General features: G+C 44.8%; 2 protein-coding genes and 2 long non-coding RNA genes across 5 annotated transcripts in view; 1 reads left to right on the top strand and 3 right to left on the bottom strand.

Annotated features, from left to right (window-relative positions):
* The window catches only part of COG7 (component of oligomeric golgi complex 7), an 88,544-nt gene extending 74,765 nt beyond the window's left edge, over positions 1-13,779 (bottom strand). For both annotated transcript variants that reach the window (XR_007124335.1, XM_047713130.1), the window contains exons 1-4: positions 13,440-13,779; positions 7,719-7,867; positions 7,434-7,550; positions 4,131-4,299 (exon numbers count right to left, since the gene is read on the bottom strand). Coding sequence is in view for 1 of the 2 variants with exons in the window: in XM_047713130.1 (XP_047569086.1) it covers positions 4,131-4,299; positions 7,434-7,550; positions 7,719-7,867; positions 13,440-13,608 (604 nt within the window). In the remaining variant the exon portion in view is untranslated. The remainder of the gene's footprint in view (positions 1-4,130; positions 4,300-7,433; positions 7,551-7,718; positions 7,868-13,439) is intronic.
* A 123-nt stretch (positions 13,780-13,902) lies between these two features.
* On the top strand, positions 13,903-14,585 carry LOC125090467 (uncharacterized). Its single transcript, XR_007124337.1, has 2 exons — positions 13,903-14,042; positions 14,179-14,585. It is a non-coding gene; the product is annotated as an uncharacterized LOC125090467 (long non-coding RNA).
* A 4,215-nt stretch (positions 14,586-18,800) lies between these two features.
* On the bottom strand, positions 18,801-22,575 carry LOC125090858 (uncharacterized). Its single transcript, XR_007124502.1, has 3 exons — positions 19,545-22,575; positions 19,192-19,335; positions 18,801-18,987 (listed from the first exon to the last, which is right to left on the bottom strand). It is a non-coding gene; the product is annotated as an uncharacterized LOC125090858 (long non-coding RNA).
* Positions 22,576-24,798: 2,223 nt separating this feature from the next.
* The window catches only part of GGA2 (golgi associated, gamma adaptin ear containing, ARF binding protein 2), a 34,193-nt gene continuing 32,114 nt past the window's right edge, over positions 24,799-26,877 (bottom strand). The window contains exons 16-17 of the mRNA XM_047714009.1: positions 26,452-26,562; positions 24,799-25,919 (exon numbers count right to left, since the gene is read on the bottom strand). Coding sequence (XP_047569965.1) covers positions 25,809-25,919; positions 26,452-26,562 — 222 coding nt within the window. The 3' untranslated portion in view covers positions 24,799-25,808. The remainder of the gene's footprint in view (positions 25,920-26,451; positions 26,563-26,877) is intronic.

Genomic DNA, 26,877 nt, shown 5'->3' with positions numbered 1-26,877 from the left:
AAAAAATCCATTGTGTTGGGGCACCTGGCTGGCTCGGAAGGTTGGGTATCTGCCTTTGGCTCAGGTCATCATCTCCGGGTCCTGGATTGAACCCCACACTGGGGTCCCAGCTCAGTGGAGAATCTGCTTCTTCCTTTCCCCCTGCTTGTATTTTCTCTGTCTTGTCTCTCTCTCTCTCTCTCTCTCAAATGAATAAATAAAATCTTAAAAAAAAAAAAATCAGTTGTTCTTCTACACATTGACAACGAATGATCTGAAGAGGAGAAAAAATTCATTAACAGTAACATAAAAAAATAATAAAATACTTAAGGAAAAAATGTAACAAGGAGCTGAAAGCCTTGTACTCTGAAAATGACAAAACACTGCTGAAAGAAATTAAAGACGACACAAATAAATGAGAAAACATTCCACGTTCATAGATTGGAAGACTTAATACTGTTAAGATGGTAATAGTACCCAAAACCATCTACGGATTCAATGCAATCCCTATCGAAATTCCAATGGTGTCTTCTGGAGAAACAGAAAAACCCATCCTAGAATTCATATGGAACTTCAAGGGACCCCAAATAGACAAAACATTCTTGAAAAAGAAGGGCAACAATGGTGGTCTCACACTTCATGATTTCAAAACTTACAACGAAGCTACAATAATCAAAACAATATGTATGGACCAGTGGGAGTAATGGTGTGGTACTGACATAAGGATGAACATGACCAATGGAAGAGAACAGAGCGCCCAGAAATAAACCTTCACATATACAGTCAAATGTCTTTCAACAAGGGTGTCAAGGCCATTCAGTGGGGAAAGGACAACAAATGATGCTCAAAAACTGGATATCCACATGCAAAAGAAAGAAGTTGGACCTTTACCTTACACCATATACAAAAATTAACTTAAAATGGATCAAAGAGTTACACATAAGAACTAAAACTATCAACTCTTAGAAGATGGGAAAAGTTTCATGACATTGGATTTGGCAATAGTTTCTCACTTGTGACACCAATAACACAGGCAACAAAATTAAAAAGAGATATATCGGACTACATAAAAATTTAAGAACTGTGTATCAAAAGACACTATAAAAAGAAAGGACAACCCACAGAATGAGAGTTTACAAATCATATATCTGAACAGAGATTAATATCCAGAATATATAACAAACTCCTACAACTGAACAATAAAAAATAAATAACCTGATTTTAAGATGGGCAAATGACCTGGAACGTCTGGGTGGCTCAGTCGGTTAAGTGTCTGCCTTCGGCTGGGGTCATGATCCCAGAGCGCTGGAATCAAGTGTCCCACTGGGCTCCCTGCTCTGTGAGGAGACTACTTCTCCTTCTGCCTCCTACTCCCCCTGCTTGTACAGTCTCTCTCCCTGACAGATAAATAAATAAAATCTTTAAAAAAAAAATGGACAAAAGACTTGAACAGACATTTCTCCAAAGATACACAAATTCCACTTCTGGGTATACACCCGAACGAACCGAAAGCTGAGACTCCACCAAGTATTTGGACACTTGTGTGCACAGCAACACTATTCACAACAGTCAAAAGACGAAAGTAACTCAGCTGTCTGTGGACAGATAAATAAACGAAAGGTGACATATACATATAATGAAATAATATTCAGACTTAAAAAGGAGGGAAATTTTTTTTTAAGATTTTTTTTTTTTAATTTCTTTGACAGAGACAGAAATCACAAGTAGACAGAGGCAGGCAGAGAGAGGAGGAAGCAGGCTCCCTACTGAGCAGAGAGCCCAATGCGGGGCTTGATCCCAGGACCCTGAGATCATGACCTGAGCTAAAGGCAGAGGCTTAACCCACTGAGCCACCCAGGCGACCCAGAAATTTTTTTTTTAAGGAGGGAAATGTTTACACATGCTACAACACAGAAAAGCCTTAATGATACATGCTAAGTGAAATCAACCAATCACACAATGACAAATGCCATGTGATTCTACTTCTATAAGGTACCTAAAGTAGTCAAATCTATAGAGACAGAAAGAGGATGGCAGATGCCAGGGGCTGGGGGGCGAGAATAAGGAGTTAGTGTTTTGTTTTGTTTTTTAAGATTGTATTTATTTATCACAGAGAGAGAGAGAGAGAGAGAACGCGTGCACAAGCAGGCAGAGGCAAAGAGAGAAGCAGGCACCCTGCTGAGGAAGGAGCCCAATGCGGGACTCGATCCTAGGACCCTGAAGACAGCGGCTTAACCAACTGAGCCACCCAGGCATCCCAGGAGTTAGTATTTAATAGCACAGAGTTCAACTAAGGAAGATGAGGAGTTCTGGAGGTGGCTGGTGGTTATGTCTGCACAACGTAAATATACTTCATGCCATTAACTTGTACACTTAGAAAAGGTTAAAATGGTAAATTTTATGCTACACGTATTTTACCATAATTAAAAAAACCCAAAAACCTCTTTTTAAAATAGAGAGCACTTCCCCATACCCCTGGGGCTAATAATACATTATATGTTAATAAAAAAAATTTTTAAATAAATAAATAAATAAAACAGAGAGCACTTCAAAAAGTTAGCCGGGTGGGGGTGAGGGGGTGCCTGGGTGCCTCAGTGAGTTAAAGCCTCTGCCTTCGGCTCAGGTCATGATCCTAGGGTCCTGGGATCGAGCCCTACATCAGGCTCTCTGCTCAGTGGGGAGCCCGCTTCCCCCTCTCTCTCTCTGCCTGCCTCTTTGCCTACTTGTCATCTATGTCTGTCAAATAAATAAATAAAAAATCTTAAAAAAAAAAAAAAAAAGCCTAGGAAAGAGAAGAAATTTGAAGCTACAACCACTTCACACTCTTAAGGAAATTACATACGGTGTGCTTTCCCTAACAGGATCTAAGGTACGGTACCTGGCTGTCTCAGTCAACAGAGGTGCAACTCTTGATCCTGGAGTTGAGTTTGAGCACCACATCGGGTGTAGAGATTACTTAAAATTAAATAAAGGGGGGTGGGGGACCTAAGGTATCACAATGAGATATAAAAGGACACTGGCAGAGCTAAGGGAAAAAACTAGAAAGTAAATAATGCTCTCACAAAAGTAAAAATTAAATAGAAAAAGAGCAGAAATGCTATTTTGGAGTACCTGGTTGGCTCAGTCAGTTACGCAAAAGCCTTTGGTTCAGGTCACGATTCCAGGGTGCTGGGATTGAGCCCCGAGCCAAGCTCCCTGCTCAAGGGGGAGTCTGCTTCTCCCTCTTCCTCTCCCCACTCCCTTGTTCTCTGTCTCTCTCCCAAATGAAGAAATAAAATCTTTAAAAAAAAAACTGTAACAGAGTAATAAGGAAGAATGAGGGGCGCCTGGGTGGCTCAGTGGGTTAAAGCCTCTGCCTTCGGCTCAGGTCATGATCTCAGGGTCCTGGGACCGAGCCCCACATCTGGCTCTCTGCTCAGCGGGGAGCCTGCTTCCTCCTCTCTCTTTCTCTCTCTCTCTCTCTGCCTACTTGTGATCTCTGTCTGTCAAAATAATAAATAAAATCTTTTTAAAAAAAATAACAAATAATGAAAGCTTCCCAGCCATTTCTATGACACCAACACAACCAAAATACTAAACCCTGACACAGATTATTTACTAATGAGCTCTCTATGAAAAAGTTCTAAACAAAACATCATCAAATATCCAGTAGGACTTTAACATGCACTCACCCACGCGCATGTGCACCCACACAGACATCCCATAAATATGTGGAACTTGATCTTGAGGTGCAAGAACAATAGGATATTAGGAATGCTATCATTTTGATTTCCCACATTAGTAGATCAGAGGAAAAAATTGTATTTGACAAGGCTCAAACGGTACACTTAAAATGTGTGTGTTTCTTTAAAAATAAATTTTACCCCCAAAAAAGAGAGTCTTAAACCGACACGGAACTCTACTTAGTGATATGAATGCTGAAGCAGTTAAAAGTGAAGTATGTGGATAACTGTAAATTACTTTGAAATGCATCCCCAACAGAACCTGGATGGACAAAGCAATGGATGGGTGGGTAGATATAACCCACCAGGTTACAACTTAAATTCAAAATTAGATAATTTATTCCAAAGTAAGACACTCAAAAGGTGGAAGATTTGGAAAGTCTCACCTCTGTGGGGAGGTGTGCAGCGAGGAGAGGGGTCCGCACTTACCTACAGACGGGGAGGTGAAGGCCGCGACAATCTGCGGCGAGGCCAAGGCCTCCAGCCTGTTCTTCAGCGCCTCCAGATGCACACATTTTTCTGAGTAGTCTGGCGTATCAACAAGCATCATTAAGCTGTTCTGCATACCGGTCAGCTTGGCAGAAATCACAGCTATGTCCTGCGAAAGGCCAGAACAGAAGATATTTATTTTAAAAGACCCCAGGTCCTTCAGGAGCACCTGGGTGGCTCAGTTAGCTAAGCATCTGCCTTTGGCTCAGGTCATGATCTCAGGGTCCTGGGATTGAGTTCTGTGTCAGCCTCCCTGCTCAGCAGGGAGTCTGCTTCTCCCTCTCCCTCTGCCCCTCTCCCCTGTTCATGCACTCGCTCTCTGTCTTTCTCTCAAATAAATAACATCTTTAAAAAAAAAAAAAAAGAAAGAGGGGCGCCTGGGTGGCTCAGTGGGTTAAGCCGCTGCCTTCGGCTCAGGTCATGATCTCGGGGTCCTGGGATCGAGTCCCGCGTCGGGCTCTCTGCTCAGCGGGGAGCCTGCTTCCCTTCCTCTCTCTCTCTGCCTGCCTCTCTGCCTACTTGTGATCTCTCTCTGTCAAATAAATAAATAAATAAAAATCTTTTAAAAAAAACTTTAAAAAAAATTAAAAAAAAAAAGAAAGAAAGAAAGAAATGGAAGACCCCAGATACTTCAATAAAACAGACAAAATACAGGAAAAGACAGTTCATGTAATAAGAAAATGGCCCATAAACTTATTATGTTCAATATGATTAGCTGTCAAATCAATGGAAATTAAAACAAGAGTTTTCCTCCTAACAAAGTGGAAAACCCTAGAAAAAATGATGATAGCTATTGTTGGTGAGGGTGTGAAGAAGAAAAGAGTCTGGTTCCATAAATTTATACTGTCTTTCTAGAAGGTAATTTAGCAATTTGCATCAATAATTGAAAATTATTCAGGCGCCTGGGTGGCTCAGTCGTTAAGCCTCTGCTTTTGACACAGGTCATGATCCCAGGGTCCTGGGATCAAGCCCCACATTGGGCTCCCTGCTCAGTGGGGAGCCTGCTTCTCCCTCTCCCACTCCCTGTGTTTGTGTTCCCTTTCTCTGTGTCTATATCAAATCAATAAATAAAATCTTTTTAAAAAAATAGAAAATTATTCACACCATTTTTTTATTAAAGATTTTACTCATGTATTTGAGAGAGAGCGAGCACCGCGCATGAGCAGGGGGCTGAGAGGGCAGTGCAGAGGGAGAGGGAGAATCAGACAATTCACCAAGCCCAGAGCCCAATGCGGCAAATCCCAAGACCCTGAGATCATAACCTGAGCTTCACGAAGGCAGATGCTTAATTGACTGAGCAACCCCAGCACCCCTCACATCTTTTGACCTCGTGTTTCCTTTTCTAGAAATTTGTCCTAAAGAAACAATTGGGGGGGTGCCCAGCTGGCTCAGTTGGTGTACCATAATCTCAGGGTGGTGAGTTTGAGCCCAACATTAGGTGTAGAGATTACTTAGATATAAAATCTTAAAAAAAAGAAAGAAAGAACAATCAGAAGGACAGAGATATTCATGGATTCTAATTGTTTAATGTGATTCTAGTGTTGTAGTAACAAAAGCCTGGAAGCAACCTAAATCCTAAAGGGCAAGTCACTCATAATGACATGTGGAATATATTGCACACATTAAAAATCATGTTTTTGAGAAGTATTAATTACAAAGGGAAATAAGACTTTCTATTAAGATCTTGTTTAGAGGGGCGCCTGGGTGGCTCAGTGGGTTAAAGCCTCTGCATTCAGCTCGGGTCATGATCCCAGGGTCCTGGGATTGAGCCCCCGTCGGGCTCTCTGCAAGGCAGGGAGCCTGCTTCCCTTCCTCTCTTTCTGCCTGCCTCTCTGCCTACTTGTGATGTCTCTGCCAAATAAATAAACAAAATCTTTGGAAAAAAAAAGATCTTGTTTAGATAAAAAACAGACACTAGAATATATGTAGTATCTGTATACCAGTAATACATAATATATACAAAATACATAAGCACAAATATGGATAAATACGTAGAAAAAATACCCAGTACACATTAAAAAAACCTACTAGTGTGCACAGGAATAGGATCATTTTGTTTTCTGCCTGGTACTTTCTGGAATTTTCCAAATCTTCTAAGGCACACATAAATTATGTTTAAAATTAGAAAAATAAATGCTGTTTTTTAGAAGAATTCAAGGTATAGTAATTGTGTTTCATTTCATCACTCCACAGGTGTCTATATCATGTCAGACACATTAGATGCCTGAGACACAAAGAAGCTCACACGGCAGCCCCTGAGTTCGCAGCGTATTGGGACAGCAAGATCAGGAAACAATTTAAGGAGTACGGTTCAGGTGCCAGCGGGCACAGGGGAGGGAGCGAGTGAGTTTGCCCGTGAGAGGCCAGGAGCCAGCAGGGATGCCGACTGCTGCAATGGTTTAGCGGAAGGACAATGGGAAGCATGACCAGAGCGGTGGCAGAGGAACCCAACGAACAGACAACCGCAGAGAGAGGTCCCAGGATGTGAAAGGCACCCCCACCTGTGTTCCACACTCCCATTTCATCCATTTTCTCTGCCTTTACCATGGAGGTTTCTCCTGAACTCTGTGACTGAGAAGGTCTTAGTCAGGCGGGAGATACCGACTCCAGAAGGTGGAAAGACCCAGAGCAACGGCAGGTCTTCCCACTCCTTGCCTGTGTGTTTCCACGTGCTGCGTTTTCCAATCCCTTGCGGGTTCGGGGAAATGACTTTCTTGTTTGTGTCTCTGAACCTCAAGCGCCTGCCTACCCGGCCTGCGGACATGCCCTCAACTAAAGACCTACCTGAGTCTTTTTTTTTTTTATTTTAAAGATTTTATTTATTTATTTATTTATTTATTTATTTTTATTTTTATTTTTTTAAGATTTTATTTATTTATTTGACAGAGAGATAGAGAGCACAAGTAAGCAGAGCGGCAGGCAGAGGGAGAGAGAGAAGCAGGCTCTCCGCTAAGCAGGGAGCCCGATGCGGGGCTCGATCCCAGGAGCCTGGAATCACGACCTGAGCCGAAGGCAGCTGCTCAACCAACTGAGCCACCCAGGCGCCCCAAGATTTTATTTATTTATTTGACAGAGAAAGATCACAAGTAGGCAGAGAGGCAGGCAGAGAGAGAGAAGGGGGGAAGCAGGCTCCCTGCTGAGCAGAGAGCCCTATGCGGGACTTAATCCCAGGACCCTGAGATCATGACCTGAGCTGAAGGCAGAGGCTTAACCCACTGAGCCACCCAGGCGCCCAAGACCTACCTGAGTCTTGAAGGTCTCCTCGATGTCAGCACTCAATGTGCTCCACTTGTCCGCTTCCTGAAGGGACTCGGCCGCGAGCTGCATTCTGGACTTCACCTGGTCGATTTCTACCAATACCTAAAAGAGAGACGAGAGGGCAAAAACTAAGGAAGTGGCAGTTCCTTTACCTCTGGCCTCCGCCTGTGACAGGAAACATAGGCGTCACAGCACGCGCCTGTCTTGAGGGAGCTTCTGTGAATGTCTCCCCAAAACAAGAATCGGCACGAGGGACAGGAGCCGAAATACCTGCATCGACTGAGATGTATCCTGTTCAAACTTTTTAATGTCCTCCTTGACAAGAATCATCTGTTCTTTCAGAAAAGACGCTTCCTGTTTCAGGGCTTCGACGTCGCGGAGCACTTTGGGCATGTTCTGAAGAGCCTGGTGACTTGTTTCTGTAACAAGAACCCAAGAACAAAAAGTGAAAATCAGACCGGTCGCCAGTGGACAAGATGAACAGATCGTGAGCCAGGAAGGGAATTTTCCCCAAAGCACTCCTAACCACACAGTCTTCTGAGCCTGTGGAAGACAGGGAGGGGAGAGGAGGTGTGGACTCTGCCAGGACCATGTCCTCCCAGTCTGCCGGATGTGGGCCATGTGATTTGACAAGGAAGGAACCATCAACCTGACCCAACATCAACGCTTCTCCACAACTGAGTTAAATTGAGAGTCTCTTCGTGAGGAGAGGAGATGAAAGATCTGACACTGGGTAAATGCCAACTACGTAGCAGGTGACCTACAAACATTCTAGCACTGAATGTCCACAGGAATCACCAGCAGCCACCTCTTACAAATAGGGAAACTAAGGCTCAGAAAGGTTGAGTAACTGCCCTCAGATTTCACAGAGCTGAAACCAAACCTTACATGTGTCTGGCCCCAATGTCCGCATTCCATGGTCTTTTTGAAATAGAGTCCACAGACGACCAGCGCCAACTGGGGCACAGTTAAATGCAGGTCTCTAGGCACCTGCCAGAGTTTCTCATTTAGCAAGTCCAGTAGGAGACCGGGTGACATTAAGAAAGCTGCATGTTTTAAACAAATGTCCCAAACACAGACTACAACGTGCACATCTCTGGGCCCTATGATGTGTTACGTGGAATTGGGAGAGCTACTGGCGTACCCCTCTGACCCTTTAAAGGGCAATTCACCGGGGAATCAATAAGTCCACTGTCTTCTCTCTACCAGTGCGGTGAACAGAACCTGAACATTTTTTTTTAAGATTTTATTTATTTATTTGACAGAAAGAGATCACAAGTGGGCAGAGAGGCAGGCAGAGAGAGAGAGGAAGGGAAGCAGCTCCCCGCTGAGCAGAGAGCCCGATGTGGGACTCGATCCCAGGACCCTGGGATCATGACCTGAGCTGAAGGCAGAGGTTTTAACCCACTGAGCCACCCAGGTGCCCCTAGAACCTGAACACCTTGAAGAAGTATTTCAGGAACCTGTTCGTCCAGCTGTGACGTAGAATAACAATCTGTTTCCAGCACTGACCCCAGGTAAAGTTCTAAGACTAAGAAAACAGACAGAACAAGGATTTCTTTCACACAGAGACTGACTTTGAACAATGCTGACTTTTAACAACATTTTTACAGCCCCAACCTTCTGCCTGCTAAACCTCAGTCACTCTTCAGCCCCTGCTGATCCCTCTTTTTCCTTCTCCACAACCCTCCCCGCCCCCGCAAACTTAATCCACTCTTTCTTCCATTTTTTTTTTTTTTCTTAAGATTTTATTTGACAGAAAGAGACACAGTGAGAGAGGGGAACAGAAGCAGGGAGAGTAGGAGAGGGAGAACCAGGCTTCCCGCCGAGCAGGGAGCCTGATGTGGGGCTCGATCCCAGAACCCTGGGATCATGATCTGAGCCAAAGACAGACGCTTAACGGCTGAGCCACCCAGGTGCCCCTCTTTCTTCCATTTTAAAACTATCACTTGCAGGGCGCCTGGGTGGCTTGGTGGGTTAAAGCCTCTGCCTTCGGCTCAGGTCATGGTCCCAGGGTCTTGGGATTGAGCCCCGCATGGGGCTCTCTGTTCAGCAGGGAGCCTGTCTCCCCCTCTCTGCCTGCCTCTCTGCCTGCTTGTGATCTGTCAAATAAATAAATAAAATCTTAAAAAAAAAAAAAAACTATCACTTGCAGTGGTTGCCTCTGGGAGGATAAGGGCCAGATTTCACTGTGAAGGGGAACGGAGGCACTTTCTTGGGTGACTACAATATTCTTCTTGTCAGAGATTTAGGTTATCCCAGCTGTATACATTTGTCAAAACTCATTATGCTCATCAGAAAAGACTTGTGCCTTTCACCTTATGTAAATTTTATTTAGTTAAAAAATAAAGAGCTGTAAATAAGTACTGAATTCTATTGTTTAGGGTACCAACTGAAATGTACAGGGGTAAAGCATACTGACCTCTGCAACTCATTTTGAAATACATCAAAAAATAAGATGGATGGGGGCTCCTGGGTGGCTCAGTGGGTTGAGTCTCCGCCTTTGGCTCAGGTCATGATCCCAGGGTCCTGGGATCGAGCCCCGTATCGGGTGCTCCGCTCAGCGGGGAGACTGCATCCCTTCCTCTCTCTCTGCCTGCCTCTCAGCCTACTTGTGATCTCTGTCTGTCAAATAAATAAATAAAACCTTTAAAAAAAAAAAAGACAAATAAAATCTTTAAAAAAAAAAAGATGGATGAATGGAGAGAGGGACAGGTAAACAGACAGATCTGTGACAGAGCAGGAACAGTGCACTGTTCATTGCAGAATCTAGGTAGGGGGTATATGGATGCTCGTTACAAATTCTCTCACAGTTACTGTATGCGTGGGACATCCACCCACAATCATTCAGTTCAAGAACCTGTTATCATTCTCGATGCTCTCCCCCTCTCATCCTTCCTTCCAATCCATCAGCAAGTTCTTACCATTCTTCCTCCTAAAAATATCTTAAATCTACGCATTTCTCACCATGCCCACTGCCATAACCCCACTTAAAGCCACTATATGACAGTCCATTCTTCTGGACAGCTGCTTTTCAAATGGAGTCAAAAATCCATCCAGGTCTCTCCCCTGCTTAAAAATCCTCTGGTACCAAGGGGAGCCTGGGTGGCTCAGTGGGTTAAAGCCTCTGCCTTCAGCTCAGGTCATGATCCCAGGGTCCTGGGATCGAGCCCCATATCGGGTTCTCTGCCCGGCAGGGAGCCTGCTTCCTCCTCTCTCTCTCTCTCTCTCTCTCTCTGCCTGCCTCTCTGCCTACTTGTGATCTCTATCAAATAAATAAATAAAATCTTTAAAAAAAAAAAAATCCTCTGGTACCTTTCCTTCACACTCAATTTATATCAAAGCCAAACTCTTTAATGTGATACTAAATCCCTGCATGATCTGGTCCTTGTTTGGTTTTTGTGGGTTTTACCCCAGCCCCCACCTGACCTGATAACTGATCCAACCTAGGACGGGGTCTTGTTCGAAACTGTATCTCTGGAACCTGGAAAAGAGTTTGTGCCCAATAAATGTTTGTTGACTGAATGAATGAACAAATCAATCCTCCAATTTGGAGCCCTCAACAACCCTTCCTTGAGCCTCTGCATTAACCTCTCTTCACTGCAGACTTGAGCCCTTGTCTCACCTTCCATAAAAATAAAGCTTTAGGGGTACCTGGGTGGCTCAGTGGGTTAAGCCTCTGCCTTCAGCTCAGGTCATGATCCCAGGGTCCTGTGATCCAGCCCCACATTGGGCTCTCTGCTCATTGGGGAGCCTGCTTCCACCTCTCTCTCTGCCTGACTCTCTGCCTACTTGTGATCTCTCTCTCTGTCAAATAAATAAATAAAATCTTGAAAAAAAAAATAAAGCTTTAAACCTCTGAAGGCTTCCCACTGCCTAGAGGCCAAATTCCCAACTCCTTAAGATGACCAAAAGGGGACACCTGGGTGGCTGAGTCAATTAAGTGTCCCACTCTTTTTTTTTCTTTTTTCCAAGAAAACCCCACCATATTCATTATCATAATTCATTTGGATAGGGTTTTTTTTTTTTTAAGATTTTATTTATTTATTTGAGAGAGAGAGAGTGAGAGAGAGGAGACGGGGAAGGTCAGAGGGAGAAACAGACTCCCTGTGGAGCTGGGATCCATATGCAGGACTGATCCCAGGACCCTGGGATCATGACCTGAGACGAAGGCAGCAGCTTAACCCACTGAGCCAACCAGGCGTCCCAAGTGAGTCACTCTTGATTTCCACTCTGATCATGATCTCAGGGTCATGAGATCGGGCCTGCTTCACATTCTCTCTCTCTCCCTCTCTCCCTCTGCCCCCCGCCTTCCCTGGGCGCCTGCGCAGTGCGTCTGTGTGTGTAAAGAATAAAATAAAATAAAATGAAGGACAAAAACGCCTTTTATCCCAATCTACTCTTTTGTCTTATCTCCAGAAGTCCTCCCCTCCCCCGGGGAAAGTGTGATCCTATAATAATAATGTTAATGACTAATGTTTGTTGATGTTACTGACGCAGCTGTTAGAATTTCTCACTCTTCTGTGGACTAGCTAGGCCTTTTCATACCCACATTGCTCTGCATGTGCTGTTCTCTGTCCCTTTCATATCAGAGGTAGCAAGGTATAACGGGTAAGAGCCCAAACTCTGGGACCAATGCTTGGGTTCAAATCCAAACTAGAAACATGATGCTGGGTCCATGACCACTCAGCCACAGTCTCTACAACTATAAAGGGGGAACCATAACTGCGCCCACCTCCAAGGATTATTGCCAGGTTTAAACTGGATAATTAGACTGAAAAGGGGCAACATTAGCATTTTGGCCAGGACAGTTCTTCATTGTGTAGGACTATCCCAAGCATGCAGGACACTAAGCATCGCTAGGTATTTCCACTAACTGTCCCTCATTGTGACATTCCTCCCCATTGCAAGGACTAAAAAACATGCCTGACAACTTCCAGAAACTCAGGGGATGGTGGGGCTGGAAGGAGGTGACATGACCACCCCTGGTTTGAGAACCACTTAATTAATATATAAAAAGCATTTAAAAGAGTGACTGACACACACCAAGGACTCAAATATTGCTATCATTGTTATTAACGTCCTCCCCCTCTCTGCCCTATTAAGTCTTCCTTCAAGGCCTAACACAGTTGGAAAACCCTTTATGATTCTCCCAGATTAGGGGTGACTGCACACTTCTTCTTCCAGCTCTCATAGCTCCTGGTCCTACTTGCAGAAAAGCCATCCCTCATTGTAATTTAACTGTTTAGTATCTTCCCCACAAGGCAGCAATCTCCTGAAAAGTCAACTTTTTGCCCCCGGCCCATGTCTGGGCACAGGTGTGGCAGATGCTCAATAATGAGTATTAGATGCAAAGCACAATAAAGAACCTGCAGTGAAATAAAGCTCCCCTCCCCCCAACATCAGCCTTTTCTTAAAGAGTGGACCCGTCTCTAAAGTAAAGTTCTACTTACTGGGTCACACACTTCCCTGCGGGACCTGTCTCTCCCACCGAGCCTAGCAGAGACTGGCGTGCAGTATGCATCTAAGGAACATACGGTGCCTAAAAATCGAGTCGAGGAGTTAATGAGAAGGTTGCTGGTGTGTATTATTTTTCAGTTAACTATCCTTGAAAGATGGTTCAAGTCTCTATTCAAGCCAGCCCATCTTCAAGGACATGAAGGTCCGCTAAAACAACGTTCCCCAGATTTGTGTCATTCCCACACCGCTTTGATATGCTTTTGCAAATTTAAGGACCAGGTGACGATTAGTTAATATTCTTGGAATTTACTCTTGGGACTTAAAGGAAACCTGATGACACCGCCAGGGGTAGAAGGCAAGCCCCGGCCTCGGCAAGCGTTAGACAGGAGGCAGCGAGTTGAGACCGGCCCCAGGAGGGGAGGAGAGGGGAAGGGAGGGGAGGGGAGAGGAGGGGAGGGCCGGGCTCGCCTTCCCACCGCGGGGCCCGCGCACGCCCACCGCCCCACGCGGGTCCCGGCAGCTCGGCCTCACCCTCTACGGCGTGGTTCACCTCCTGGATGAACAGCTGCAGCTTCATCACCAGGGTGGCCGCGTGGCCGTCCGCCTTCCCGGCCGCCGCCTCCTTGGAGCCGGTCCTGAAGGCCGCGTTGATCCACTCCTTCACGTCGAAGTCTTCCGCCAGGAACTTAGAGAAGTCCATGGCCGCACCCGCTCTCAGCCCCGGCGTCCAGGCCTGAAAGAGCTGGCTCCGGCGGCAACGAGGCTGTGGAGTCGGGCGGCCCTGAGAGGGCACCGGGGCTGGCCTGGGGGGCGGCAGGCAGAACCCACAGCGCCCACTAAACTCGTCCCTCCGCGTCCCCCCTGTGAACTCGCGGAGCAGCGGACTCCGAATGGCCCTCGCCGCGCGCCGTACTTCTTCCGGAAGTAGGTGGCCGTTACCATAGCGATGCCGGCGTTCCGGACACTCTGGAGAGCTGGGGACCGACCGGAGAAAGGCTCCCGGCGGAGAGCGGCTCGCTGCTTCTCTTGCTAACTTAAGTGCACGTTGAGCGCTTAAAGTATGTGCTTACTCTGAAGCCCTTACGTGCATTAGCGCACTTAAGAGTTCCTACGAGGGCCGTTTTTCTCCCCAAGGTAAAGATAAAGAATCAAGAGGCAGCTGAGCAACTGGTTCAGAGGTCGCCAGAAAGTGGGACTGTGGGGCCTTGAACTGGGGCAAGCGGGCCACTGGAACTTGAACTCTTTACCACGCTCTCCTGCCTTCCTACAGAGAGCAGATGAAAAATTTACGCGATCTGGCCCCAGCCCTCCCTATAGCCACATTGTCCTCCTGTCCTTTCCAGAAACGTTACCACGCTGGAACTGGAACTTACCGGTTGCCCCTGTTTTCTCTATCCTCGTATGACGCCTCGGAAAAGAGAAGGGTTCCTTTGTGATAGTGTCATGAGAACCGAAAATTTAAAAAATCCTTTGTGTATAATTGCGAATAGTTTTGCCATTTACCCTTCTCACGCCAGGCATACTCTGACTCAATGCATATGGTAGTTCTTGAAGACTCTGTATATCTAAGAACCCAAATCCACAAATCAGGAAAGCTAGTATACTGTTCTTGGTAGGAGCGTTGGAAGCCTTAGGCGCCTCTACAATATATCCCCTGGCCTCCCTGATGAACATTTTTAAAATAGCTTTACTAATAATTTACAGGATATAAAATTCACCCATTGTGGGACGCCTGGGTGGCTCAGTGGGTTAAGCCTCTGCCTTCAGCTCGGGTGATGGTCCCACCTCAGGCTCTCTGCTCAGCGGGGAACCTGCTTCCCCCTCTCTCTGCCAGCTGCTCCGCCTACTTGTGATCTCTCTGTCAAATAAATAAATAAAATCTTTTTTAAAAATTCACCCATTGTAAGTATACAATTCAATGATTTTTTTTTTTTAAGAATTTAGAGTTGGTCTATCTCCACAAGAACATTTCCATCAGCCAGAAAAGTTCCTTCCTCCTCATTTGCACTTAATCTCTGCTTCCACACCAGGCCCTAGGAAACCACTCATCTGCCATCTCTATAAATTTACCTTTTGCGGACATTTCAGATTTCCATCTGGCTTGTTTTCGCTGACCGTGTTTTTTGAGGTCTCTTTGTGTTGCACCATGTATCGGTTTGTTCCTTTATGTTGTTGAATAGTATTCCATTGTGTGGATATGACATATTTAGCCATTCACCAGCTGATGGGCATTTATGCTGTTTCTAGTTTAAAGTCATTATGAATAATGCTGCTATGAATGTTCGGCCACATGCCTTTGTGTAGACAAGTTTTCATTACTTTTGGATATATTCTTAGACGTGGAATTGCTAAGTTACAAGATAAATTTATGTTCAACTTTTTAAGAAACTGTCCAACTTACCCAGAGTAGCTGATACCATTTTATATTATCATCAGTAATATGTGAGGGCTCCAGTTTCGCTGTACCCTCACCTATTTCCGGTATATAATATAATGGTATATAATAGTATATAAAGCAACCCTCACTGTTGCTTTAGTCTGCATTTCCCTAATAACCAGCGATTTTGAACATCTTTTCATGTTATTAGCCATTCTTACATCTTCTTTGGTGAAACATTTATTCAGATCTTTCACCCATTTTCAAATGGGGCTGTCTTCGTAATATTGGGCTGTTAGATTTTTTACATATTCTGAATTCCCTTTTTTAAAAAAAAAAGATTTTATTTGACAGACAGAGATCACAAGTAGGCAGAGAGGCAGACAGAGAGAGAGAGGAAGGGAAGCAGGCTCCATGCTGAGCAGAGAGCCCAATGCAGGGCTTGATCCCAGGACCCTGGGATCATAACCTGAGCCGAAGGCAGAGGCTTTAACCCACTGAGCCACCCAGGCACCCCCTGAATTCCCTTTTTAATATAGTTCACAACTATTTTCTTCCAATCTCGGGACGCCTGGGTGGCTCAGTTGGTTAAGCAGCTGCCTTCGGCTCAGGTCATGATCCCAGAGTCCTGGGATCGAGTCCCACATCGGGCTCCTTGCTCATCAGGGAAACTGCTTCTCCCTCTGCCTCTGCCTGCCATTCTGTCTGCCTGTGCTCGCTCTCTCTCCTCTCTCTCTCTGACAAATAAATAAAATCTTAAAAAAAAAAAAAAAAGTTATTTTGCAGGGTGGCCCGGTTGGCTAAGCATCTGCCTTCAGCTCAGATCATGATCCCAAGGTCCTGGGATCCAGCCTTATGTTGGGGTCCCTGCTTTGGGGGGGATATGTTTCTCCCTCTGCCCCTCCTGCCCTCTCTGGCCTGCTCTCTCACATGCACTCTCTCTGAAATAAACACAATCTTTTTTTAAAGATTCTATTTATTTATTTGAAAGAAAGAGAGAACATGAGTAGGGGGCAGGGGAATTGGGAGAAGTAGCCTCCCCGCTGAGCAGGGAGTCTGATTTGGGGCTTTATCACAGAACCCCGGGATCATGATGAGCTGAAGACGGACGCTTAACCGACAAAGCCACCCAGGTGCCCCTCAAATAAATAAAATCTTAAATAAAAATAAAAAATTGTTTTGCTACTCCAGACCTCTTGCATGTCCGTATACATCTTATAACCCACTTATCAATTTCTACACAAAAATGCTGCTGGAATAAGGATTTTATTGAACTTACACATCATTTTGAGAATTGGCATCTTGACAATATGGAGTCTTCCAATCCATAAATGTGAAATGCCTCTGCATTTATTTAGATCAGGATTTTCAACCTTGGTGTTATTCACATTTATGGCCACATAATTTTTTATTGTTCAGGCTGTCCTATGTTTTGTACAATGTTTGGCTGCATCTCTGGCCTCTACCCACTAGATCCCAAAAGCATCCCTTCTCCCAAGTTGTGGCAACTAAAAATATCTCCGCACATTGCCAAAAATTTCTCAGTGTGAACAATCCCCCCTGGTTGAGAACCTTTAACTTAAATCATCTTTCTCTCAGCAATACCTTTTGTTGTACATTGTAAATATCTTGCACTACTTTTGTTAAATTTATTCCAAAGTACTGCATTCATTTTAATGCTATTATGAATGTAATTAATTTCATTTCATATGTTCTTGCTATAGGAATCCAATTGATTTTTGTATATGTCTTGTACCCTTTGAACATTTATCAGTTCCAGTTATTTGTGTGTATGTATTCCCTGGAATTTGGCTATGTACAGGTTCATAACATCTGTGAATATAGATTCTCCTTTCTCTTCCTTCTACTAACTGCACTGCTCAGAATCTTCAGCACAATATTGAGTAGAAATGGCAAGAGCAGACTTCTTTGCCTTGCTCCCGGTCTTCGGCGTCCTTTTCAGTCCAATCCCTTTCTCAAGATGACCAAGTTCCCTTCTATTTCTAGTTTATTAAAATGTTGGTTAAAATACATATACTTTTTTGTACCTATTAGAATAATTGTGTGGTTTTTGCCTTTTATTCTACTCATGTTATATAGTAATTAACATTTGGATGGTAAACTGACCTTGCATTCCTAGGATAAGTTCTACTTGGTCATGATGTAGAATGTTACCAGATTTGCTTTGATACTATTTTGTTGAGGACTTTTGTGTCAATGTTCATGGGAGAAAACTGGTCTGTAATACTGTTTTTGTGATATTTCTCTAATTTTGGTTTAAGGGTAATACTGGTCTTAGAATCATTTGGGAAATGATCCTTCCTTCTCTAGCTTCAGAGTTTGAGAACTGGGGAAGCCTCTTCTTTAAATATTTGGCAGAACTAACTGTGGAACCATCTGGGCCTGGATATTTCTTCTTGAGAAGATTTTATTAATTCAACTTACAGACCTATTCAGATGTTGTATTTCTTCTTAAATCAGTTGGTAATTCACGGCTTTCTAGAAGCTTCTCCATTTTACCTAAGTTGGCATAAAATTGTTCATAGTATTTCTTTATCATCCTTTCCAATTTCTGTAGAATCAGTTGTGATGTGTCTTCTTTCCTGAGTTTGGTAATTTGTCTTTTATTTTTGGTCAGTCTCCTATCTTGAATCATAAAATGTTCTTAGTAATAGAAGTCACTCATGGCAAAGCAACAAGATTGAAGTCGTCTGGGTGCCAGACATCATATGGACTGCATACAAACCCTAATCCCACTACCTCCAGGTTTTTGAATTTGAGAGAATTATGGTTGACTTGTGTCTCAAGTTAGGCATGCAATCCTAATCCCTAGTCCCTCAGAATGTGACCTTATCAATAGCATCACTACAGATATAGTTAAGATGTCTTACTGAGGGCGCCTGGGTGGCTCAGTGGGTTGAGCTGCTGCCTTCGGCTCGGGTCATGATCTCAGGGTCCTGGGATCGAGTCCCGCATCGGGCTCTCTGCTCAGCGAGAAGCCTGCTTCCCTCTCTCTCTCTCTGCCTGCCTCTCCATCTATTTGTGATCTCTCTCTGTCAAATAAATAAATAAAATCTTTAAAAAAAGATGTCTTACTGAAGTAGGATTGGCCCTTAATCCAATATGATCAATATAAGATGGTCATGTGAAGACACACAGGGAGACCACATGACCACAAAGGGAGAGATAGGAGTTACGCAGCTGCAAGCCAAAGACTGCCAAAGATCATTGCAAATCACCCACAATTATTTGACAGGTTTCAGAGTGAGCATGGCCTGATTTCAAACTTCTCCAGAACTGCCAAATGTCTGTTGTTTTTAAGCCACCCTACTCATGGTATGTTGTTGCAGTTGTCCCAAGCAGCCAATAGAGAGACATAAATATCTTTTGTTTAACCAATGTTTCTTTGGCTTTACCCATTTCTTGCAGCTGATGATAATCTTGACAGAGATGGAGGGGATGGTCAGATTCTATCAAAACAATCAAACTTTTTTGTAGCCTTAGCAAACATTAGGTTAGTAACATTAGCAAAATTTTACTGGTTTCCTTGAGAACAGAAAAGGTTGTGAAATGAACCAAGTGACAAAATGGAAGTCACCACAGTTACAATAGTAAATGAATCTCGGGTACGGTGATTTGAGGAGAAATGATAGCACCTACAGAGTCCCTATTGTGTCTGGTATTTTGTTGACCTTATTAAAACTGCATCTAGGGCACCTGAGTGGCTCAGTGGGTTAAGCCTCTGCCTTTGGCTCAGGTCATGATCTCAGGGTCCTGGGATCCAGCCCCACTTTGGGCTCTCTGCTCAGCAGGGAGCCTGCTTCCCCCTCTCTCTCTGCCTGCCTCTCTGCCTACTTGTGACCTCTCTCTGTCAAATAAATAAATAAAATATTTTTTTTTAAAAACCTGCATCTAAACCTAAGAAGTAGATTTTTTAACATTTTCACAATTTAAAAATATAAAAACTGAGGCCCAGACTGTTGAGTGTCCTGCCCAAGATGCTACAGATGGCAGAAAACTAGGAACTGAACCTGACTCCAAAACCCATACCTGATGGGGCGCCTGGGTGGCTCAGTGGGTTAAGCCGCTGCCTTCGGCTCAGGTCATGATCCCAGGTCCTGGGTTCGAGCCCCATGTCGGGCTTTCTGCTCAGCGGGGAGCCTGCTTCCTCCTCTCTCTCTGCCTGCCTCTCTGCTTACTTGTGATTTCTCTCTGTCAAATAAATAAATAAAATCTTAAAAAAAAAAAACAACCCATACCTGTTTCCACTCTACAATGCTGGGCTGACAGAAGTAAGGCAAGGAGTGGATTGCTAGAGAAGATGTAAGCATGTCTGGGCCCATGGAAATGGAACCAGGGTGAGGGAGAGACTGGAAATACCCAGGAACTACCAAGAAATTCATGTGCCAATTTTAATACATGGGACTTTTAACATATAACTGATTGATCCCATCTGCTGTCAGGAGATGGGATCAGAAGCTTCTTTTTCCTACTAAGCAGTAGCATGACATTATCTCCAAGCTACATCATTACATCTAAAAACAAAACAACACCCCAGTTCATTTGAGCATGCCCAGAGTATCTCCAAGGACGTAAGAGAACTAGTAACAGTATCTCCTAGAAGAGTAATCAGGTGGAAGACTTTCCACCTTTTAATTTGGAAAAAACATTTAAGCATAAAGATTTTTTTTTCAGCCTAGCAACTTTAGAAAATGCAAATAAAATTTAAAGAAAACCCATTTACAGGGAGCCTGGGTGGCACAGTCGACAAAGTGTCTGACTCCTAGATGTGGCTCGGGTCACAATCTCAGGGTTGTGAGACTGAGCCCTATGTCAGGCTCCACACCCAAACGTGGAGTCTGCTTAAGCCTCCCCCTCCCCTCCACCACATTCTCTCTCTGAAATCTTTAAAAAACTCATTTGCAATTCTAGGACCCGAAGATTATCAGTTATTACATATGCACACATTTACCTAGATTGCTTGGTTTTAAAGCGGGTTACGATAAATATAAAAGCACGGGTTTTGAGGCACCTGGGTGGCTCAGACATTAAGTGTCTGACTTCGGCTCAGGTCATGAAACATGGGATTGGGTTTTTGTTTTGTTCCATTCAACAGTAGTCCAAGGACAGCTTTTTTCCCTCCAATAGATGGCCATAATATCTTATGGTAGATAGCTAATCTACTACAAATCCAGTCTTCTCTTCTTCCTTGGCCAAAACCCAGTTTCGTGAGGTGTGGCACTGTATGCAAATATGACAATTTCTCAGCCTTCTTTGCCCAAATTGTGGCAATGTCACTACACAGCCAGTAAGATGTGGATGCAAGTATCACATGAAACTTACAGGAAACCTTAAGAATGTCCGTTTTCCTTTATTCCTTCCTTCCTTTCTTTCCTGTGTCCACATCTCAAGCCATCACCTCGTAACATGCTGAGGAGAGTATTCATGGGCGAGGGCTTCGGGCTGGCTGGAGTCTGGATCCCTAATGACTTTGTGATGCTTTTTATCAGCAATGGTTTCAGACTACATCAGGTCTTTTTAACAAGAAAATAAACCTGTGTTTAGGCCACAATACTCTCTCCTTATTAAACATGCTACTGGACGGTTTTGGTTTTTTTACTATTTTATCTGAGACCAACAGCATGAGTTGGTCAGGTGGGGGAGGGAGAGGGAGAAGCAGACTCCACACTGAGCAGGGAGCTCCATGCGGGACTCCATCCCAGGAGCCAAAGGCAGACTCTTAACTGACTGAGCCACCAAGGCGCCCCTGGTCATTTATTTTTATTGGGATTAAACAATGAATAATCTAGAAGGACTTTTTCTCCATCCATTAGATGACCAAATAGTCTGGTTGAGCGGATGTGGTTCGTACGGTGTGTTCTTTCAGTAGGCCACCAGCTGTATGGCAGTGTGTGCTGCGTGTACGGCAAAAACAAGAGCAGACCACACTGCCTGCTCCAGACCTGATGTCAGGGCCATACATTCTAGAATGCACAGCTCTGTTCACAGAAGTAACTGAATGTCTTCCAGGGAATGTGTTCTGCTACAGACTTCATCTGTTGACGAGGCTTGGGGATGTGTTTCAAAATGGCAAGAAGTCTTTTGGTTTCCAATTAATATTAACTTTTGGTTATCTTTCTATCCTTGATGTTTACTGTGTCTTGGTATTAGAGACTCACCAAAATTTTAAATATTTGCTTTTTACTGTAGGAGATAAACTTTATAGTTATGGGAAAGTTGACTCCATTCACGTGCTGGAAGGAAACCAGGTGGACAGGCTAACAGCAGACAGTAAATGAAGTAAGTCTTAGCTAATTTAGTGCCATGCGGTATTGTAGTCACTTTACATATATTAACTTTTAATTCTCAAAAAAATATCTGTTATTCACTACACAGAGGAGGAATCTGAAGAAGGCAAATTACTTACCCAAGATCACATGGCTTCTTGGAGGCAGCAATGCCACTGAAGAGCCAAATTGGAACTAAGGGTGAACTTAAGGATTTCAGTGTTTCCAGTTTGAGGCTTCAGAAGATGGCCAACGTTAATATCCTATGCATCCGGGGCCTCTGACACTGCAGTATGCTTTCACAATTTTAACTTTTAAAATCAAAGTGCTACTTCTATAAGTGGGATGAGGTATTTAAGAATGAAAGTTGGAAGGAACAGAATGTTCACTTTTTAAAATGCAAGCTTTTTCAGAATGAGCATGGTGTCATCAGGAATGCATTGTGCAAGGGGGAAAAAAAGGTCTGGATTTTTCACTCGAGCTGACATTACATGTCATGAGAACTCTGGACTCTAAGTGCCTCAACTATGTAACGAAAGGCTTGGTTCAGCTCACCTGAGGTCTCCTTTGTCCTACCTGGCTTCACCTCTTCACAGATGGAAAATGCCAGGTCACATCTTTATTAAAACAGCCACCACCACCACCACCCCCCCAAAACCATGGACATTCCAGGACACTCTCCTACTGTTTTCTTCGAAAGAAAAAAAACAAAATACCTAGTTCACAGAACTTTATATTTTGGGGCTGGGTCAGCATCTTCTACGCTGGATAGGGAGAATTTGATTTGTAAACACTGTAGTAATCAAGCAGTACTTGTATTTTAGAATATCACCTTTGCTTTCTATCCTGAAGGTTTGGTCTCTCAATTTACAGTCATTGTGAACTCACGACCCTGAGATGAAGACCTTAGCTGAGATCAAGAGTCAGACGCTGAGCCACCCAGGCACCCCATACCATTTTCAATAACTAATGTGCATGTTCTTTTGGTCATTAAATCATTTACCCTGTTTTCTTTTCTTTTTTTTTTTAAAGATTTTTTTATTTATTCATTTGACAGATAGAGATCACAAGTAGGTAGAGAGACAGGCAGAGAGAGAGGAGGAAGCAGGCTCCCCGCTGAGCAGAGAGCCCGATGCGGGGCTCGATCCCAGGACCCTGGGATCATGACCTGAGCCGAAGGCAGAGGCTTTAACCCACTGAGCCACCCAGGCGCCCCCATTTACCCTGTTTTCAACACTTACCATCTCCAAAGCCTATTTATGCTCACAGTGACTCACAGATAAAGCAGGGTTCTAGCCTAGTCTTAAATTCACTGAAGAGATAAAGGGAAAGGAAGTTGCCTCCTAACGTCATGAAAAAACATGGCATTGTCAAAATACGAAAGGACATACTTGTGGCTGTGGCAAAGTGCTCATCTTGGCAGGTGCCAGAAGAGTAGGGAGCACACCAAGTTAGTGAATACTTAAGCACTCAATTGGATTATATCAACTTTTAGGGCATTGGGAAGCCATTCAGGATTTCTCAGCAAGGGGTCAAGCGGCTCGATTTGTCGGCTAAATCTGGTGGCAGCAAGTCTCACAGTTCAGAGAATTGAGAGGGAGCTAACTGCACCACCCCGCCTCACTGACCCTCCTCCCCCAGCCAAAAAAGCCAAACCAGGGCAGTGACCATGTGAATGCAGAGGAGGGCAAGATGTCATATTTAGAAACAGACTAAAGGAGACAAAACTACTGAGTGGTTCTAAAAGGAACAGGAATCAAGAATCCATGAAGGTTCAGACAGGTGCTTTCAAATAAAAGAAAATGTAAGGGGAAGGGGCGAGAGGAGGAGGAGGCTGGGTTCTATGCTAAGCTTTCCAAGCCTGAGACAAGAGTGAACCTACAAAAAACCACTGATGAATAGGGATCTGATGTCAGCAAGGAGGCAGAAGCTTGAGACAGAGGTCTAGGACCCATCTAGGGGTTAGCTGCCCAGATGTGCTTAGAAGAATCCTAAACCCTGGGGCAAAGCACATATAAGGGACAGAGGAAGAGAAACAGTCACAAAGGTAAGTCAAGAGACAGGGGTGAGCAGAATCCTGGAGGAGGAATTCAGGATAGGGGACAAATACCGATCATCGGCACCATCCCCACCAAGAACATCATGGATTTGTCTCTGCACTAGAACAGAAGATCCACGAGGGCAGGAACCTTCTGCTGTTGTGTCTGCAATGCCTAGTAGAGTACGGAACTCCTAGCAGCTGCTCTGCAACTGCTTGCGGAAGGAAGGGAAGGATACCGGTTAGGCCTTCAGTAGCCGCTGAACTTGATCATCAGAAGGCACTGATGACAAACACCAGGGCCACTTTCAGGAACCACCCCCCCCAAACACACACACACACACATCCATACCCTGTCCAACTCCACCAAAGCACTGCTGGGAGTCTGGCTCCTGGAAGACAGAAGGTTGAGACACAAGTTCACCACTGAGCCGGGGGTAAAAATCTTCTAAGTCTCATTCACCCACCTTGATGGAAGTTCTGCATAGGCAGGCATCATCATTACGACGGGTTCCTCTTAAAACCTTTATGAGATTAACTAGAGCCCATAAAAGCTACAGAGAACACCTGAACATGCAAGAAAGCTTAGATAAAATGAATCTTATGGGAGTCATGCCAAATGAATAAGTCACCCATCTCATCGGTTTTAGGAGTTTTCACATTTGCTTTAAAATGAGCATAGCTAGATGATCTATTACAGCCTCTATCCCTGCCAATTAATGTTGGTGGAATTCTAACTGTACGTAGAAGTTCAAAGATCAACCTGGAAAGTATGAGATTTTGTGATAAAGAGCCCCAAACAGAGTCTCGTGGTTCCTGAGGTAGAATCATGCCTCAACAGGTGAACGGCTCGGATTTCAAAGTCCTTAATCAGGCCCTATCAGCAAGGCTCAGCTCGCTTCCCCCATGACCAGCAAAGCAGGACCGTAGAAGATGCCTAGCACACAGCAGGCGCGCAGTAAGAACAGGTGATGCACCCGAGTTTTCCCTTTAAGCCGCGCACGTAACAATCCATCTCTCCTCCAGCTTTGTTTGGACCCGCAGGGCCTCTCCCTTCACTGAAGTCGCTCTTCAGGTTCCACAGCAAGAAGTCTTCCTACTTCCTCCATAGGCAACAGGGCCCTTCAGGCTTGGCGCCTCCAAATGCAACAGGCTCTGCGTCTCCTACTCACAAGACTCCACAAAGCATATTTGCTACATGGTATTTATTCAAGGACTTTCTATATTCACCACTGAAATCACTGCTAAGCTCTTTCCATATCTATTTGTGTCACAGTTCTCCATGCTGGATGGTGAAGACAGGCAACGGCGAGCCTGTCTGTTATGATTGACAACGACTGGCATGGTGTCACCATCAAAGAGCTCTGAGAGTAGACACTCGTGGAGGAGGAGGTTGAGAATGGAAAGGAGGGTCCTGAGGAAGGGCCGAGACGGGCTGCCCCACCCACAGAACCTGCAGCCTGCATGAGGCCTGGGACCTGCTTTCCTCTCTGCCCTGGAAGGTCTTCTCTGGGTGATTCTAAGGCACAGTGGTGAAGGACATGATTGGCCCACCCAGTGTGGTCCTCTGGTCTAGTGGCAGCCCCTCGCCTGCAAACAGTGCAACGAGCATTCCATTCTGAAGATCTTCTCAAACACATGCAAGCAGCATTCTCTAATGGAAATGGAGACAAGGTCTTTCTTGGAAGAGAGTGCCCCAGAAGGTACTCTCTGCCCCAAGACCAACCAGGTCCCTTTTAAGGTCCCTGAGAACAGCAGCCTGGGAGCAACCAAGACTTTCAAAGGCTGACAAGGCACAGAGTGGATGAATGAAAAGAGAATAATACATGGAAAAAAACAAAACACAACACAACTTTGGCTTATAAAACCTCCAACCTGAGGTGGGGACATCCGTGTCCACAAACATGCAGAAACAGATGATTGTAGCAGATGGTTGTCAGAAATGCTTCAGCATTTCCCACACTGTCCACACCCCAAGCCCCTGCTCTTCCCTCCCCCAAATCCCCCACAACACACACACACACACACACATACACACACAGATAGTATGTGCAGAATAAGTCAGAGGTTGGGATCCAGAGCCTGACGTCAGGATAGAACTGTTGGCACTCCGCACTACATCACCATGATTAGTCCTATCTAGACAGCAAAATTCACATTGGCCTAAGCTTGAATGGCGGGGTCTGTCTTATGAAAAGTTAGGCGGCACCCAAGACTGCCAGATCTGGAAAGTCTTTCACTTCTCCTACTTCGCTGAAAGGCTGTCCACCCTGGTTGAAGGTCAGCTTATACCGTAACCGGATGGGCTCCTGCACAAAGACAGAAGACATTAAATTAGTGGGGAGAGACATAGACCGGCCCACTCTGAGTTTTTGCCCACCCAGCAGTCACCAAGGAATAGCAGTATCACACTAACTCCATGTCAGTAAGGCCCCGAAACAACTGTATGACAGGGACACCTGGCCAGCACCCTCTGAGATGACAAACACAAGGGGAGCCAGCCCTGCATCCTGAGAGAACTCCCCCGCCTCTGCAGTCCTGAGGTGGACCACAACTCAGACCAGCTGAGGAGGACAGGCAGGCCTCACCCTTTCAGAGGACTCATGGTCCTAGGGGGAATTTGTGTCACTCTTGGTTCCCAGCTATGGCAACCCAGTCAGAGACCTTCCTCCAACGAGCCCCAAAGAAAACAGACACTCAACAGGGAATATCCCACCACCACTCCCAACCAGACACTTTAGAGCAAGACCTAAATAAACCTCTTTCAACCTACCATGCTACCTCCCTACAGCCCAGGGCCTCCCCACCAATGCCCCCGCTATCAAAGTTACCAGAACATACTTTATGTGGATTGTCAAGCAACAGCATCTGAGAGATCACAGCTGGAGGCGTCAGCGGACTGAAGGCAGGGAGCTTGGAGCTGGATGCCGGCTGCAGCTTCACTCTCATGGACTATGGGGGGGGGGGGCAGAAAAATCCAGTATCTAATTTGTTCCTAATGAAGTACAGCTTCAAAGAGGGAGTTAAGGTAAACAGGAAAACTTGACTTCCACCCACCAAATAATTAAAGGGTCCCAAAGTCCTTTCCTTCCATAAATCGAAGCTGTGTGGTCAATGGTTGGCTTCTGAGAGGCAGCATGAAGAGCTAGGGCATAACCTGGGTTGAGCTCTGCTTCTTACTAGCTCTGGGACCTTGGGCAAAATACTTAACCTTTCTGAACCCATGGACTAGAAGTTTATAAAATAAGAGATAACAGTAACACATGT

This window comes from Lutra lutra, chromosome 18 (genome assembly GCF_902655055.1).
Source record: "Lutra lutra chromosome 18, mLutLut1.2, whole genome shotgun sequence".
Classification (NCBI taxonomy): Eukaryota; Metazoa; Chordata; class Mammalia; order Carnivora; family Mustelidae; genus Lutra; species Lutra lutra.
Note: the sequence above shows the minus strand (reverse complement) of the source record. Positions and strands in the feature narration are given on the sequence as shown.